Source organism: Mauremys mutica, chromosome 2 (assembly GCF_020497125.1).
Source record: "Mauremys mutica isolate MM-2020 ecotype Southern chromosome 2, ASM2049712v1, whole genome shotgun sequence".
Classification (NCBI taxonomy): Eukaryota; Metazoa; Chordata; order Testudines; family Geoemydidae; genus Mauremys; species Mauremys mutica.
In genome coordinates, this window is record NC_059073.1 from 110,315,400 (window position 1) to 110,332,819 (window position 17,420).

General features: G+C 37.4%; 1 protein-coding gene across 2 annotated transcripts in view; it reads right to left on the reverse strand.

Moving 5' to 3' along the window:
* Positions 1–17,420, reverse strand: part of CDKAL1 (CDK5 regulatory subunit associated protein 1 like 1) — a 636,289-nt gene that overhangs the window by 200,788 nt on the left and 418,081 nt on the right. For both annotated transcript variants that reach the window (XM_045004929.1, XM_045004930.1), the window contains exon 11: positions 11,692–11,837. In XM_045004929.1, coding sequence (XP_044860864.1) covers positions 11,692–11,837 — 146 coding nt within the window. The remainder of the gene's footprint in view (positions 1–11,691; positions 11,838–17,420) is intronic.

Sequence of the window (17,420 nt, forward strand, 5' to 3'; positions counted from 1 at the left end):
AACATCTCTGATTTCTGGGTTTTACTGATGAATATTTTCTCCAGATTTTCGAAGAATAGGAAGAGCTCTGGCTCCACATCCTCATGTATGTAACCTGCAAGGTATTTGGACTCGAGAATTCATCTTTACCTTGGGGTTGGCACCTGAATTGCAATTTTCAGCTAAGTGAATCAGGAACAGAGTTTATATTACTCCCTGCTTCTTTATAGTATTGCTATCTCCATTTTTAAATCCGTACAGAGATGCTGTAAATGAGGGTCATTTAGCAATACCATTTAGCCATTTTCTCCCCAACCAACGTGAGAGCTCTAGGATAACAAAAAGGTTGGAAGAATTTAAAACAAAGAATGTTTTAAAATACAAGAGAAAAGCAGTACAGGCATGGAGAATATATTATTGAATCTTCTATTCCTGCAGTCACTCAAACCCTGTGCAGAAACCTTTTAAAATTATATTCTTCTTAATATCATGAAATGTAATAAATGAAACAGTCATCATTGAAAATTTAATTTCTATTATAAAATGGAGAGACCATCAACTCAAGAGTAGCACACACAATTTACAACCAATATAAAATACATGTGGGTTACAAAACGAACCTTGAGGCCCTCCCCCACGCCGCAGGTAACCTATATTACAGTCCCCAAGTGAATATACACAGAAAATTTCCACACTAGTGACATAACCATTATGTGTCTCGTGAGTAATGATGTTTTAATTGTATGGTTACATGTGAATGAGATTTAACAACCTCTACATATTCTCCTGTTATTAGTTTTTCTCTTACATTAAACAGTTTAATTCAAGACATTCTCTTTAAAAATAATGATTAGCTATAGAAATATTACATTTTTAATTTTTAAAATTATTCATTCCAATTTATTTTCCCTGAGGGCTCTAATGTTAATATGACTTCAACTACTATTTATGCTATTAGCATGCCAACTGTCATTTTTTATTAAAAACATTATGTGAGATATACTATTGCTTCGTACTCTGAAAAATAACATGGCTTATCAAGCTGATTTATAACCTATACAATGAAACAAATATGTGAAAAAACATGAGCACATACGTATATGTACATATAATCAACATATTTCCCTTTTATTAAAAATTTCTATATTCATCAGCATTTCTATGTCTGAACAGTGTAAGGGATATGTGACATGCCTACTGTTACTGTCACTGAATGGACATGCAAATGCAGTTAAATATTTAAATATATCACCATATATTTGGATGCACATAATAAACTTGAGAGTATTATTACTGAACTAAGAACTAAATGTAATCATAGCAACTATTACTTAAACAACTGTCAATATTTTAAAATCAATCTAGGACAGGAAAACTAACATCCCATTCTAACATGGACCTAAATCTCTGCCCTTGTCAGAAGGAGAAGAATAATAGCAAAACAAGCAGAATAGGAGGACAATTATAAAGAATAGGAGGACAATTGTTCTAATTATTACTTTGTTTTAAAATAATGTATAAAATATTATAATGATTATTTTAAAATAACATTAAAAAGCTGAACTGCTGAAATATATAACCACTGGTATTAAATAGATACTGAAACAGCACAAATTCCTATTACTACATGATGTTTACAATGCCTACCTCAGCAAAAAAACAGCCAAAAAACACAACCAAGAGGGTAAGGGGGACATCAATTTTTCTGTATTTAAGAAATTGGGAACTAGACATATCTAATTCACCTAACTTATTCCCATTCTACTATCAAAACAACGGCTTTATTTGGATACAGCAGAAGGAAACTGAAGATAAGACTATCTAGAGAAAGCTTGAACTATAGAATTTTCAGAAACAGAAGGCACCAGTCCAGACAACTTTATTAATTCTGGTTGGTAAAAAGTAATCAGTTTCCATACCATGTTTAAACTAAAGGAAAGGGAAAATGAGAAATACTTTTGTTCCTGAAAATATGGCACTGAAAACATGCTTTTCATTTTAGGAACCATTGAAAAAAACCTCTTCACCAAGGCCCGGTTTATAATAAAGTGTTACACTGTTGCAAAAGCAGAGGTTTGTCAACAACAGCCATCCTTTTTTTAGTTCACCAATGTGCTGTGTCCACATACAGCAGTTTGCAAAGACTACTAGGCCTGTGGATTGTCCTATCCATCTTACAATTCCAGGCATAACGTCCTAGAATTTCCAGGGGTGTGTGGCATGAGTGTAGCTTATTATTTTATTACTGTAGCACACAGGAGCTCTAGTCATGGCGTGTGCTAGGCGCTGCACAAACACAGAACAAAAAGACTGCCTCTGCTCCAAAGAGCTAGCTTTTATCTCTCAATTTACAATTTCAACTGATACTCTCTGACTTTCAGGAAAATGTAATGTGGGTAGAAGAAAGTTCCCTAAAATCACAGTAATGTATAACTCTTTCATAACTGGATGGCTGTTACGCACTGCCGCAGAACTGAGCTATTACACAGGCTGAAGTAGTTTTTATTCCTAAAAATCAGGACGCTATGGTCATCTGTAGGCAGTTAATGTGACAATTTTCTACAGTGCCATTTAACCTTCAAAAGCAGTCTCAGATTGAAGGATTGTTTTAAATTAACATGACAGCATATGCCCCCACATACCATGTGATAGGCACATGAAAGTAACTGGTTGGCAGGTATAACAGTAATACTCGGGGACATAAAGAGCTGGGGCTAACAGCCAATACTCTTAGTGTGAAGTTGGATATCATAATACAGCTGTAGTATGCATACAGGGAAGAGAAAGGTAATTTCATTGGCGAGTGGACTGTTATGAAGTCAAACATGAAAGCTCATTTTCACCTGCTCAAACAATACATGATCTTGTTTTAGAAAGATGACTCCTCAAAAAGAGAACACCATGACAGCTTCTGAGACTAAGAAGATGAAGCTCACAGGGGCATTCATTACACTCTTACCACATCAAGAAGCATTTCCGCCCTCACTATAATTCCGCACACTAATTATAGTTTACACTATGGTAGCAATAAGAGGCCCCAAAGTCAGATTACAGTACCTTTTTCTGAGCTCTCTACAAACATACAGAGATAGTCCCTGTTCCAAAGATCTTACAATCTAATTCAAGACAAAAATCATTAAATGGATATAACAAACAAACGGAAGGAAAGGGAAACAAAGCATAAGGATAATGGCGATAGCATCATATGGTTACAAAGACCAGCTATTAGAAAGAATAATTATTGAAGAACAAATACTTGTTCTATTATGTTTAATTTTGTTTAGCAAATTAAAATATGGCAGAATCTACCCCTTAAAATACCACTGTTTATAAGTTTTAGCCCCGAAGAATAATAAAGTGATGCCTCTTCTCCTTTTTTGTGAGGCGATATTAAAGGGTGGGGATGACAAGGTATAAATGTAAACAGTGGTGTTTTTTAAATTTTTCTTATTGCTACTAGTGAATCATGATAATTTTATTCAACACCCCTCCTTTGGTTGTAAAGAACCCGCAGTTTAGTAAGCCACTGCAAACAAATAATCTAATGAGGAGTTGGCTTTTAAGGTAATATGTTTTCTGTTATTCTTTGTTTTAAGAATTTAGAGAGCAACAACATGTCCTTCATGTTAAATCACTGCTTTAACATTAGAAGATTGTCTGCATCATACTTATTTTCACAAAGCTCATCATGTACACCTGCAGTTACTGTAGATGAGGTCGAACCAGGTCGACTAACTCCCGCTGTCATACAGTAATTATTTCTTCATCTACCTACATACCTAAATAGAAACAGATGGACATGATGCAAATATGATTAATGTCATCATTTAATACAGACAAGTTATAGCTAAACATTTTTGTAACAATTTTATTTTGAAAGACTAAAAAAAAGTCTGCCTTGTTAAATTTGTTAACTCCATAAAATAATGACTAAAGCAACAAATCCAGTGTAGCTTCCACACTCAACCCAACTCCTGTCACAGCAACAAATGACTTGGATCTAACAAATCTGGTTTTTTTACCATTAATTTGTGTTTTTCTGAATCTACTCCCTATGCAGAGTCACACCACAGGGAGGCCACAATCACACCTAACAAGCCATGCAACTAGTTAGAGCAGCAGTACAAAAGTAAATTAGAGTGTACATTTGTGACAGCTGCCATCTTGGATTACAGAACAGGGAATGATCCATCATCCTGCAGAGCTGCAACCCAAGTCCCTATAGCTTGAGCTAAGAGAGCTCTCAAGCTGAGAGATGTAAAATACCCAATTCCCATATCCCTTGTGCATCTCACCCACAAAAGGGGACATAACCAAAATGACAAATTGACAAAACATTCAAATGCTCATACCCTGGTTTACAAAAGGCCTTGTCCACAAAACTATTTTCAGTTCTTTTCCAAGACCTGACTGAAGTCTGTTTAAACTATCTGAAGAGAAGGAGAGAGGAAAGGATCAGTGTGGCTCTACAGAGTGAATACATTTGAAAAAAATGCAGCTCCTTGTAAATATCCTTTTTAACTCATGAAATTTCCTCTGCAGATGTCAATTACAGCAGCTTAGCAAGCACTTGCAATCTGCAAAAGGAGGGCAATTATTACAAATTATTAAAAAATTGTTAAAAATTAAAAATCTACTTAAAAATAAAATCTCTAATAGCTGTTACAGTCTAGTGATCAGTGATCTTTAAACGTAGTAGTACCTACATGATACAATGCAATGAACTCTAAGAAGTCTTTTCTGTTTTTCAAAACCATTTTTTAGAAAGATACCTAAAAAGACACATTTATGTGATAGAGTGTAATGGTGTGACGGAGCTGTTACAATGTATTGAGTAAATACTGTAATATGCATTTTGAAAGTGAGTGGATGTCCCGAAAAATCATGTTTATCTAAACTGGAAAATGTGTGTTCAGAAAATCTCTCTGATGATTCTTTATTTAAACCTTAGCTCAGTAGTAGTATGGGAAAGTTTATATTAACATTGCTAAGCTGGAGAAGCCTCAGGTTTGTAATACCCGACTTCCTGGACTCATAGATGCAAATTCTAGTGGGATTGACTCTTGACCTTCATCTTTTCAATAAAGAATAACTGAATATCTGTCAGTTTATTGTGTGGACATCTTTCAGATGAAACTATTCTTTACACAGTAATTAACCTGTGGAACTAATTATCATAAGATGATATTGACACCAAGAGTTTAGTCGATGTCACGGAGTGTACAGGCTTAGTGCTCTGGAATTACTCTGAATGAAGTTCAGACAGGACCCTCGTGCAGTGTGACAACCCCTCAGGGCACATTCTCAGGGCAAGCCTCCTTGGCTTCAGCGCCTGCTTGGGTCTGACCTTGGAGTGTTCAGCACACTGTGAGCTCCCAACAGTGAATCCATCTGAATGGGACACCTGGGGAAGCCTTACATGCCCCCAAAGGAGCCATGCACCCCAACTTTGCAGTCAGCAGTGACTCTCAGCCAGCAGAGTAAAACAGAAGGGTTTATTAGTTGTCGGGATCACAGTTTAGAATAGATCTTGTTAGCATGGAAATTAGGGACATTCTGCCATGTTCATCTTGGGAGGATCCAGAACCGAAAGCCTTGGGCTCTCACCCCTCAATCCCCAACCACGAGACTGACTCACTTCCAGCAGCCCACCCTCACTCATGCCCAGATGTTCCTCCTCCGTCCTTTGTCTCTTTACTGGGCAAACAGGTCACCTGGTCTCCACCTCTCGCTTTGTTCTCCAACACCTCCGGCTGGCTCTTGAGGAGATTGGCCCTGGCCATCAGTTGCTAGGATACAGGGTGTTGGGCATTGTCTGTGCCCAGGCAGCTAGACGGCAGTCACACCTGCCCTCTAGGGGTCTTTGCAATGAACACACACCATTGTCCCACCACCTAGATACTTGAGTAACACATAGGGAAACTGAGGCGCGCACACACACAGTATTCAGACAAAACATTAACATTCCCACTTTGTCACAGTAGAGTTCAAAAACACTTATATGGATAATAAAAACATGTTACTCCAACTTGTTGTTTAAAATCTCCAGTGATGGGGATTCAATAATCTCTGTTTGTAATCTGTTCCAATATGTACCTATGCCTATATATATATATATATATATACACACACACACACACACAGAGAAATGTATATATTATCTAATCATAGAAGATTAGGGTTGGAAGAGACCTCAGGAGGTCATCTACTCCAACCTCTTGTTCAAAGCAGGACCAACACCAACTAAATCATCCAGCCAGGGCTTTGTCAAGCCAGACCTTAAAAACCTTTAAGGAAGGAGATTCCACCACCTCCCTAGGTAACCCATTCCAGTGCTTCACCACCCGCCTAGTGAAATAGTGTTTCTTAATATCCAACCGAGACCTCCATCCTCATTGGAACCCCCTTCAGGTAGTTGAAGGCTCCTATCAAATTCTCCCCTCACTCTTCTCTTCTGCAGACTAAACAAGTCCAGTTATCTCAATGTAACATACACACACACAACACACAACTAAGCATGCCTCTCACTCTGCCAAGGTGCAAATGTGGAGCATAATGTATGACTAAGGCACATAATGATGGACCCAAGTCTTTTATACAGGAAAATTAAAATGACGTGAGTCCCATTACTAGAGAGTAAATAACTGCCTATAAGTTCAATTTTACATTCTTTTTTATGTAAATAATTGTCAACAATAAGATTGACAACAAATCTACATGGAACAATTAACTCCGAGGCTAAAATAAGCGATGTGCCTTGACTGAGGGACAGTTGAGAGGTTTGACAATGGGCGATATAAACTCTCATGCTTCAGGGCATAAGTCAATCACTAACAGATGGGGCTAAGATGATACTTCCCTTATGGCCAGGTTGTTCTATTATTGCCGACTGCAGCAGCAGTTCTCGACTATGGGTCCATGGGGCTGAAACCCCAAGCCCCGGCGGCCCCTGCAGTGGGGCTGAAACCCCAAGCCCTGGCGCCCCTTACTGCCGGGCCCTGGAGTTTTTATAGCATGTTGAGGGGGGCCTCAGAAAGAAAAAGGCTGAGAATCCCTGGACTACAGGATTTCTTACACCATCCCCTAAGGCATCTGGTACTGGTCACTGTCAGAGGAAGTGGCTGGAGATTAAATGAATCACTGATCTAGTCAAGTTTGGCAATTGCAACTGTAAAAACCAAAACCTTGTCTGATCTCTGCAGACTTTAAAGGTATCTCTGAACTTTTTTATAAATGTAGCTAGTTTTCTTTAATGTCATTGCCCAAAATACTGTAATCATGAGGCAACTAAGATCTTGTTTATTCTTCATAAAGTATCAGTCACCCTACACCATTTTAATTCATTTTCCATCATATTAATATTCATTCACTTAATTGCTTTTCACGCTGCTAAATGATATATAAGTTTCGGCTACTTTCTGTAAGCAATGGAGATCAGTTCAGAGATCTTTGATTTTGAAAGTTGCTCCCACTTGGTCTGACAGCATAAATTTGTTGTCCTTCAGAGCCTATTGCAAAAGCTATTTTTATTTCTAAGTTCTGAGGGCTGGGAAAGAATCTGGAGTGGATGGGAGCAGGCAATCACATTAAAATGGGGACACAATCTCACAAGAACAAAAAAAGTTAATAAGAAATATTAAATCCATCTCTGTAAAGGTTGTTCCTTTGTGCCTTCTCAAGATTTAAGGCTGGAAGTTGTCAGCTTTAACTCTGAATTTTCTTTCTTTTATCAGTCAAGTTTTTGGTCTGAAATTCTCTTAGCTTGTATAGAGAAAGCGAGAGAGAAAGATTCATTTATCTTTTCATTAACAACATAATCTCATCACACAGGAGAAACATATAAGGGTGTAGCACAATTAAGCTCGGTCAACAGTAACAAACAAGAATTTCAAAAGAGAATCACCATTTTAAAGGTTCTTTCATCAATATATTATCATGTTGCTAGTTATTCAAGTAATTGCAAAATGTGACATTCAGATCTCAAATATTCTTTAACTAAAATATATTCCAGTTATTTGCTTTTATTGCTAAAAGTAAATTTCAAGGGATTAAACTGAAAAAGTTTGACATAATTAAAGCAGACATTCTTTTTTATAACGACAAATAACATCCTTCAAAAGTTCAATTATGTTGTGAATCTTGAAAACTAAAACTATTTAAAGGAATAACAACTCACATTTTAATACAGTGAAACCTCAGTTAACACGACTGCTGATATCTGGATATAGGATTAAATTTACTATACATCTATTTATGAAGATCCCATATTTGTAGTAAGCACTTTTAAATTAATACCTGATCCAAGAATCAACATTTTAAATAACTAAGTCCCCCTCTGCCCACAAACACCAAGCAGAAAATACATAGTAATATTGGTTATCAACAGATATGTTTGAATAAAAACACAGATCCTAAAGGAATCAATATATTCTCATCTCCTTTATGCTGATGTTCAATTCTGTGAAACTGAAGCCACTTACAAATAAATTCTGTTTAAAGAGTAAGTCTGAGAACCCTTTACTGACACAGCAGATACAGTACCAGTATGTCCTCCACAGCACTCATTTTCTGGATACAGTATTAAAGAAAATGTCTGTATGCTAAGAGTTAAAGGAATGCATTTGAAAGGTATCAAGGTTGTATAAGTAAGACATTTTCACAATGCATAAACTAGGAAATATGAGTTCTTTAATCCAGTTTCTCAAGTCCATAGTGTTTGCTTGTGGTTTCCTTTTATTGCGGACACTGCTTCAAAGCCTCATCCCAGGCTAACAGCAGTGTCATTCAGTTGAGTGGTTACAGACAGGACCAGATTTAGACAGATGCACGGAAGGCCTATGCCTGGTAGACCAACTTCTGGAATCACGTGATTGAATCAGAATATCAGCTTTCATTTTTAAAAAGAGTTTCTAGGACATGAAGAAAATCTCGAAAACAAACTGTGAATAAACAATGCATGTCTGCCTGAGTCCCCAAAGAGCCTGAAACGATAGCTTTGAGGGATGTGAACTGCTCCATTCATCTCAATGGAGTTTCAACACCAAAACCCCTGCACTCTGGAGGACTACACCAACACCACCTCAGTAGAGGACTATAGGTGTGGAAGGAGAAAAGTACTTCTGCATGCACCCAAGCAAATACTCCAACAGTACAGGGAGTTCCCCCTGCTGCCACTCCTGCCTCTCAAAGGGAAGAGATGACTCATGGTGCTTCTCTTGGGTTGTGAAGAAGGTGGCCCCATCTTTCTTTCCCCTGGCTCTCTGAGAATGGAGGGGTTCCTTGGTCATTATGTGACTAGTGCCCCAGCACGAACTGATCAAGCACTACATGGTTCACTTTCTCTCATTCCACTCCTATCGATTTCAGAATTTCTTTCCTTCTATTTGTCTGAGTTTTCTTCATCAAGGTATCTGAGTGCTTAATGGAATATCTCAAGTATTCGAGTATCTCCTTCACTGAGTCAACCTATGGTGTTATGGGTCCAATGTCATTCGAAGAGTAAATGTTTACTTGTCAAATGCCTGACTTTATGGAGTATGTGCCATTCTGAATCTACTGGCTGGGCCCTGTGCTGGTATTTGCAGTAAGTGGGTTCAAACTTTACAGCTCTGGTTGATTTGTTTTGTGACATGGAGAGGGCCATCACTCCTTGTACTGCTAAAACAGTTCAACACACACATAGTTAATATCAGCTATTCTAGGTATAGACTCTGGAGAAGTCTGTGGCAATGTTATGTCTCAGCAATTCTTGCTTTGAGAAATCTGTATGGGAATGTCTATATGGCAACATCATAGCTGGCTGCTACCAGGAGAGGAAAGACTACAAATAAAGACCACATGCTCTTGAGCACAAAAGGAAAACCAAATGAGTTTAACAGATGTGCACATGTTCAAATATCCAAAATCTCTCTCTGTGTCTTGCATAGCTACCTCACTCTGCTGCCACGTGTTGCAAAGAATTTTCCATATGCTAAATGGAGACTGTTCCCTAATGGGTTCCATTAGATAATCTGGTAGATTTCTAATAAAATATTATGTTTACTGTTTTTTTAAATAAAGACATCAAATCAATTACTTTTTTTTCAACTAAATTTACTACATAAGTAATAAGAGTTTGTGGGAAATGATTTATGTCATAGATTATTGTATACTTAATGAACAGCTGCTACAAATTTGGATAGTAAGTAATTCACACTCTTTTTTTTGTGCAAGGGCTGCAGATTTAAAAAAAATTCCATATGCCCCAATATGTGCCAGCACTACTAGGTTATCTGAAATCTAGCTGACAACTTTCAAACTACTGAAGAGAATAATGAATCAGCTTCAAGTCAGTTCAGATATAAATTGACATAGTTCCTAGTTAAGATGTGTGCTAACCTAACCTCTTAATTAAAAAAAAGCAACAACAAAGGCATCACCATCCACTGTTTGAAAAAAATCAAACTTCTCAGAACAAGTAAATATAATGATGATGATAAAAAATAATGGACGCAACCTTTGCTCTTGCAAGTAACCCCATTGCAATCAATTTCCCTGCGTGCGTAAGAATATCCACTCACCTCAGTAAAGTTTGCAGGAGAGGGTCCTTCCATTTTTTAACAGTTATTCTTTGTTATGCCTCCCACCTGCCATGAAGCTTTTCACATTTCATGCTTTATGTAGTTAAACCACTGTATTTTACAGTGATTTGGATAAGAAAAATTGGCACTCTAAATTAAGTGGGTGTAAATGAGTGAAATCCCAAACCCAGGGAAGCACCTTCACTCATTCAAAAAAAACCCTAAAACAAAACAACAACAAACCACACCCAAGGTAAGTCAAGCACAAACACCCATATTTGATAGAAAGATAGATAGACAGACAGAAAGCCAAAGAAAGAAAGTGAGAAATAATTCTTTCAGATTATTATGAGTTTTCTGTCATTCCACATGGGAATATTAATTCAAAATAGGCCAAGAAGTTACAAAGTAATTGCAAGTAAGATATTTAGTGCCACATTTTGCACTTCAATCTTAATACTTGATGTCATAGGTAAAAAAACCCCAACAACTAAAAAACCCCAATTTACTTAATAGAATGCTAAACATACTATTACTGGCTGTTAAAAGTGTTTTCCTGCTTAACATAACATCACTTGTCTTTTTGTTAGGGAAAATACAACATGTTTAGACACTTTTACTTATGTCAACATATATTCTGTCCTTATAGGAAAAAAGTCTTTCCATAAATCATTGCAATTCTTTTAAGGCCAACTCAGGGGATTAACATACAAAAGTAAATTTATTCCAGTTAGAGAATATAAAATACTACATAGTAAAAAAAAAATGTCCATTTATGTTATCATGAGCTGGACCATCTCCAGTATGCAGATTATACAATACCAAAAAGCCACATTAAAGTTAAAGACTTCAGCAAAGTGAACTTCAAACAACCTATATATAGTAGTTCAGGCATAAAAATAATCTAAAATTCTATTATTTGAAAAAGACTAGCAATCTATTGACAAACTAAAAGCACGTCATGCAAAGATGGACAGTATTTATGAAACTCAGGCAAATGAGCAAACCATATCAAGAGGTTTATAGGAAACTCAGACTTTGAAAGCTTTTTCATACCTTAATTATGAGGTTGCAAGTAACTGCATTTTCAGCCACATGTTCTTGACATTGCAAAAAAAAGAACTGGTATTTTCTTGAGTATTAACAGACTTACTTTTCTTTAAGGAAATCCACTACCCGTTTGAAGTCTGCCACACAGTATTCTCTTTTCATGTCCATGAGTATGCTGTCAGAAGCAGATTGGACTGGTATGTGAAGAAAAGCATATACTCTTGGATGATTGAGAATCTTTGCCATTTCCTAAAAATTAGTCAGAAGAAAATATTTTTAGCCAATCATTAAAACAATGCACAGAAATCCCATAAAAATCACACATGCTAATGAGGGTCAATAATGGGGATTCTGATGCCCAAACAAAACTCAATTATATTGCCTATCCGTGAGTCAGCAAGGACAGGAGGAGAGGTTAGCAAGAATTTTTCAGCAATAAAATGAAAGATTTAGAATTACACTTCACTTCAAATAGAATGTATCAAGAGAGTGCTGTCCTCTAACTAGTATTGTTTGGTAGAGACATTAATATAATTTAAGAGCAAACACTGGAAGCACAGAATTCCAAAACTCTGACTTAGTGTGATTAAAATCTTTAGCGGTGCTCTCAGAGAGCGCCTGTTTTGATTTTCACGAGGGAGCAATGAATAGCTCTTTTTCTGTGGGAGACAAACCAGCCCACACACATTTGCATCTAAGTGCATCCTCTTTAGTTTCTATTTTGAGCATCTTTAAGATTGGCCATTTGCTAGTTAAGGAAGAGCCAAGAGTTGCAGACTTGCTCCTCTACTATGTAGCAGATTTCAGCCTGTAATACAAGTGCAAGAAGAAACTGGAAATTAAAAGGTGACAGTTGAAAAGTAAATACATTTATTGAGTACTTCGAAGCACAAGGGTGGGCTTGAAAGGTGATGGGAGATGTAATGGGATGAGCAGAGGACATATGACATGGGGCCTTGGGGAAACAGGATGGGGGCCGTGTAGGATCGTGGTTGGAATGTAATGGAGAGTATATGGGAAGATGAATGATGTAACTGCTGATTTCCTTGCTTTTTACAGCATTGGCAGGATATGCAATCTAAGTTGAAGTTTTTGGCTGCCCAAGTTGATGTGCCTTCAAGGGGTCTGATTTTTTAGGAAGTGCTAAGCTAATCCCCCTCACCATCCTCCAAAACCAGACATCTTTAATGTGTCACAAATTGGGCATTCGAGAACTGAAATACCCTAAAACTCACTAGTCACTTTTGGAAAATTTGGCCTAAAAAAACAGTGTATAAATGAAGGAGAGAAGTAGTTACATTATTTGGTGAAAACATCTTACCTACCGTAACTAGATAAACCAAATTTAAAATGTTAGATTAGTACAAATATTAATAAATACACCAATAATGCACTACATGCACAACAAGGTATATGCAACTAAACCAAGCTAAGAGATCAACTCAAGGTACATCAAGCACATTCACAGATGACAGCAAAGTGCCAGTGGACCAGTATTTTTTTTAAACATTTCTGTAAAAAAACAAAAACAAAAAAAACAACAAAAAACCAGAAGCTTTTATCTAAACTTTAGATATTCAGATAACTTAAGACTTGCATCCAACCCTCAGACCCCAACAAAATCCTAACACAAAGTTTTGCCAAATAAGATCACTCCCAGTTTTGCCAATCTCTCTTTAATTCTTCCCCACAAACTTTGGGGTTGCATAAAAATATTTGCTATGAACCACCCCAGTTTTACAAAACCAAATACATTATTTTGCCCATCACTAATAAAAATATTATTTTTCCTTTATCAAATAAGGGAAATAAGGCAAAAATCTCCAGTATGAGTGATTAATTGAATACTGTTCCAGTACAGAATTCCTTTGCACAGCAGACTCTTCCTCTTTAGCCAGTTCTACTCCTAATTCAAAACAGTTTACTCTGAATTATCCTTCAAAACTATACTGCATTTATGACACAAGTAAGTAATGAATAAGGAGTAAGGCAAAAATCACTAATTTGCCTCAGCATTTTTTGAAATTTTCTTAAAACGTGTCCCTGTCCAGCTTTTAAATCAACCAATCAATCCCCTCACTACACAGCTAGTGACATTTGTTAGCTTTGTTTTGCTATCTTCCTATTCAGCTTCCTTTGTACAATACTTGCATCTTTTTGTACTGACCACTCGATCAAAAAAAAAATTAAGGATTTAAGCTCCCACTCATATTCTCTAGATCTCAACATCATTTTTCTTCTAGGTTTTCTAAGGCTCAGTGTAAGGCTCTTATATTTGAGTCTATTCTTCTTTGTCAGTTATTTAATTGTTATTTTATATTTACAGTATACCACCATCCAGAGACCCCAATCAAAATTCAGGCCTTTTTGTGTTAAGCAATATATAGTGGTAGACTTGGTCCTTTGTATTCCCTCTTTAACTCATCCATTTTCTTTGCTCCCTCTCCCCCCCCCTTTTTTTTTTGGCATAGTGCCTGCTTCTCTTTGAGACACAGAGCCCAGCTTTATATCAAATGTTGCTTTTAACTTTTGAATAGCTTGAGAGGTTCTATAATAATAATAAATAAATGAATGAATGAATAAATATTAAAAGAATAGGAGGTGTAACTGCATGTGGTAAGGTTATACTGAATACTGGACAGTATAGGAGACTACACTGCAGTGTTGACAACTCTCATGATTTTATCATGAGTTGCTCAATATTTATTGTGTTTCTTAAAGCTCCTGCTCCCGGAGTCCTGTGATTATGTGAAAAACTCAGCTTGCTTGTTTGCTTGCTTTTTTAAAGAAAGATTCCAGCTGTCATGATTGCAGAGAAAAGTGTGAAAATGTGAACTTCAAAGGCTCCAAAACTAGAAGATATTTTTTCTGCAGTGACTACTCCAAACAAGAATAACCTAATAACCATTAATTCTCAGTAACTTGCAGCAAATCAATGCAATTTGCATTTGACCTACTGCAGCACAGTGTACTAACAGGAAACTTAACTCTGTTCATTGTAAGAGAGGAAGAGTTAACATGAAATACATTCAGCAGCTATATTAAAAAAGTCCCTGGCCAAAACTGCTTGTTCTAATTAGCTTTCATGGAAACCACACAGGGGTTTCTATGATCCTTGCAATCAGAGTTGCAGATTTGTATCAGGAACAAGAACATGACTATGTTCAGTTAATAAACTCATTTTGCTCAATTCTGTGCTAATATGTCAGAGGATTCCCAGCTTTAATTAACTGAACTGTTCTTCAACTGTCATTATGGGCCCCTGACTTTTCACAGAAAGAACCACAAGTGTAAGATCAGGAAGCTAAAAAATCCTGAGGGAATGCCTGAGATGGTCACCTATATGCTGATAAATGTCACTGACATTTTCACAGTACTGGTTTATATTTGGAAAAGACACAGGGGTTTCAATATCAAACCAAATGTATCTTTCAAATAGCTAACTCTGTGTGTGTGTCTGCACGCGCGCGCGTGTGTGTGAGAGAGAGAGATTGAAATGTGTGGGAGAGACAGATGTACACATTATATACACAAAGAAGGCCAGGTTCAGAGCAGGCATAGAAATGGCATCTCATATGGATTTGCTATGAGGAGAGCAGACAGTGATACTATTGTGTCAGATACTGCAATCCCATGAAGTATCTTTAGGGTCCATTGTTTTAAATGAATGTTTTGTGTGTGATTGTGTTCTACTCCAAGAGAGAGGGCTACCACAGCTCCTCCAGGAACTAAAAACAGTGGATGGTGATTAAGACAAATGAGCCAGGCTGTAACCCTCCTCCTCTCTCAGCACCCCCTTTCCTCCAAGAGGTACCACTGGATTCTCTGTTCAAACTGGATTCTCCAGAGACCAAGAGACAAAGAATGGACTTTTGAATAAACAGCACAAGCTTACACTGATTCGGAGTTTTCATTTTGCATCTAAGACAGATAAATTACAACCGGTGGAAAACTCAGCTGAGGGTTCTGAAAGACTAAAACCTACCAGAGACAGGCAGAACCTGGGAGTGATCTCTAGTAACCTTTTAAGCGTGTGTTCAATTTCTTCGATTGCTTTAACGCATTCTCTGTAATTCTTTTACCTTAATAATAATTAATTATAATAATAATAAATGTTCTGGTTTAGAAAGAGCTGTGTGGTAACTGATAACTGCATCAATACATTGGTCATAATCCTCAGAGAGAAAGCAAAGCACAGGTGCTGGCCTTTAGACAGGCTGGCTTACTGAGGACATCACAGTGTAAGGCAGGGAGCTGCACAGCCTTAAAAATCCCCATTAGGAGGGAGTGAGATGCAGAGCCTAAACTGGTTGCTCTTGGTGGAGGCGGAAAACAGGAGCAGTTGCCATGAAACTGTAAAACTTTACCTCTCTCAAGATTTTCATCAGGGGAGGGCAGCATTAATCTGTAAAGGAGGCTGCATAAGAGCCCATTCCAGTGGAGCATGCTGAATGGACATGCCTAACCAGTACATCCTGCTTACCTCAATCACAGCTTCTTCACAGACAAAATTGCGCTATTTTTGGTTTATGCTGGCCCCTTATAGCCTCCCACAGTGTAGAGTAGGTTGTACAGCGCCTTTCTGCCACTGGAACCTCCCTTCTCTGTACACTTTCCACCTCTGGGGCCATCCACCACAGTTTACTTTCAGGGTTCACTTTCAATGTTGAAGTGTTTTAAGGAGTCCTGTGCAAATTGCTTCAAATGTGTTTCTTGAAAGAGTTTATTAATTCTCATAAAAATCAAAGACTTCCAGTTTTATTATCCAAAGCTCCATGGTATCTAACTAGTAAAGGCAGACATGATTTCCTCAAGGTTTTGACTCCAGGTATGGAAAGTAATCTGATTTAAAAGTATTATTCCCCATGCTATTCTATTTCACCAATTATCAAGAAAAATGAGCTATCAGAAATGGTGATAAGATAAAAGGCTTTGACTTTGATTTTGGAGTGAGTGTTGTCCCATCAAACAGCATATGAGTAAAATATTATTCGTGTCTTGCAAACAGGCTTACGAGCTACATTGTTTTACTGATAAGACAAACTAATAATGCGTTTTAGGTAGTGGTACCAATCTACATATGTGATTATCCTTCTAAAAGCTGTGCAAGTATATGTCCACTTTAAAGTATGTATCCATAAACAGAATAAGGATTGCAGCCTGCAATATTAAATCACCGAATAACCTGTAGCTGAGCCAGCAAAGTCAAAACCCTAAACTCCAATTTAGGCTTTCATACTGCTCATTAACCACTGTATATATAAGGTGAATGTTATTTCCTGGGTCTGTCTGTCTTCTTACTGCACTAAATGTTTACACACTCTCCAGAGACAGTTAGACAATGCCCTCCTTGTTTTTCAGTGATCTGCACAAAACTCAGTGAGACAAAAAAGAAAGCAAGGGAAGAAAAGAGATCATGTCCAAAGAAAATACCAACACCACTGTTGGGCTTACTTATACATCAGTTTGAGATGTCAAATCTTCCCTGATATTGTGATTTTCCGTAACAAGCACAACAGAAATCGTAACTCTTAACTTCAGTGCATTTAAAAAACAATTGTGGACCTAACAGGTAAAAGAGAAATACTGGCCAGTCAGGCATTTCTCTGGGTATGCCTACACAGCACCGGGAGCATGCTTCTCAGTGCAGGTAGGCAGATATGCGCTAGCTCTGCTCATGCAGAGGTGCTAAAAATAGCAGTGTGGCTATTGTTGGAGAGACTGGCTATCTGAGTACCTGCCCAACCCCCTGAGTATGTACTCAGGTGTCTAGTCTGAACCACTGCCCATGCTGGCATGGCCATACTGCTATTTTCAGAGCACTAGCCCAAA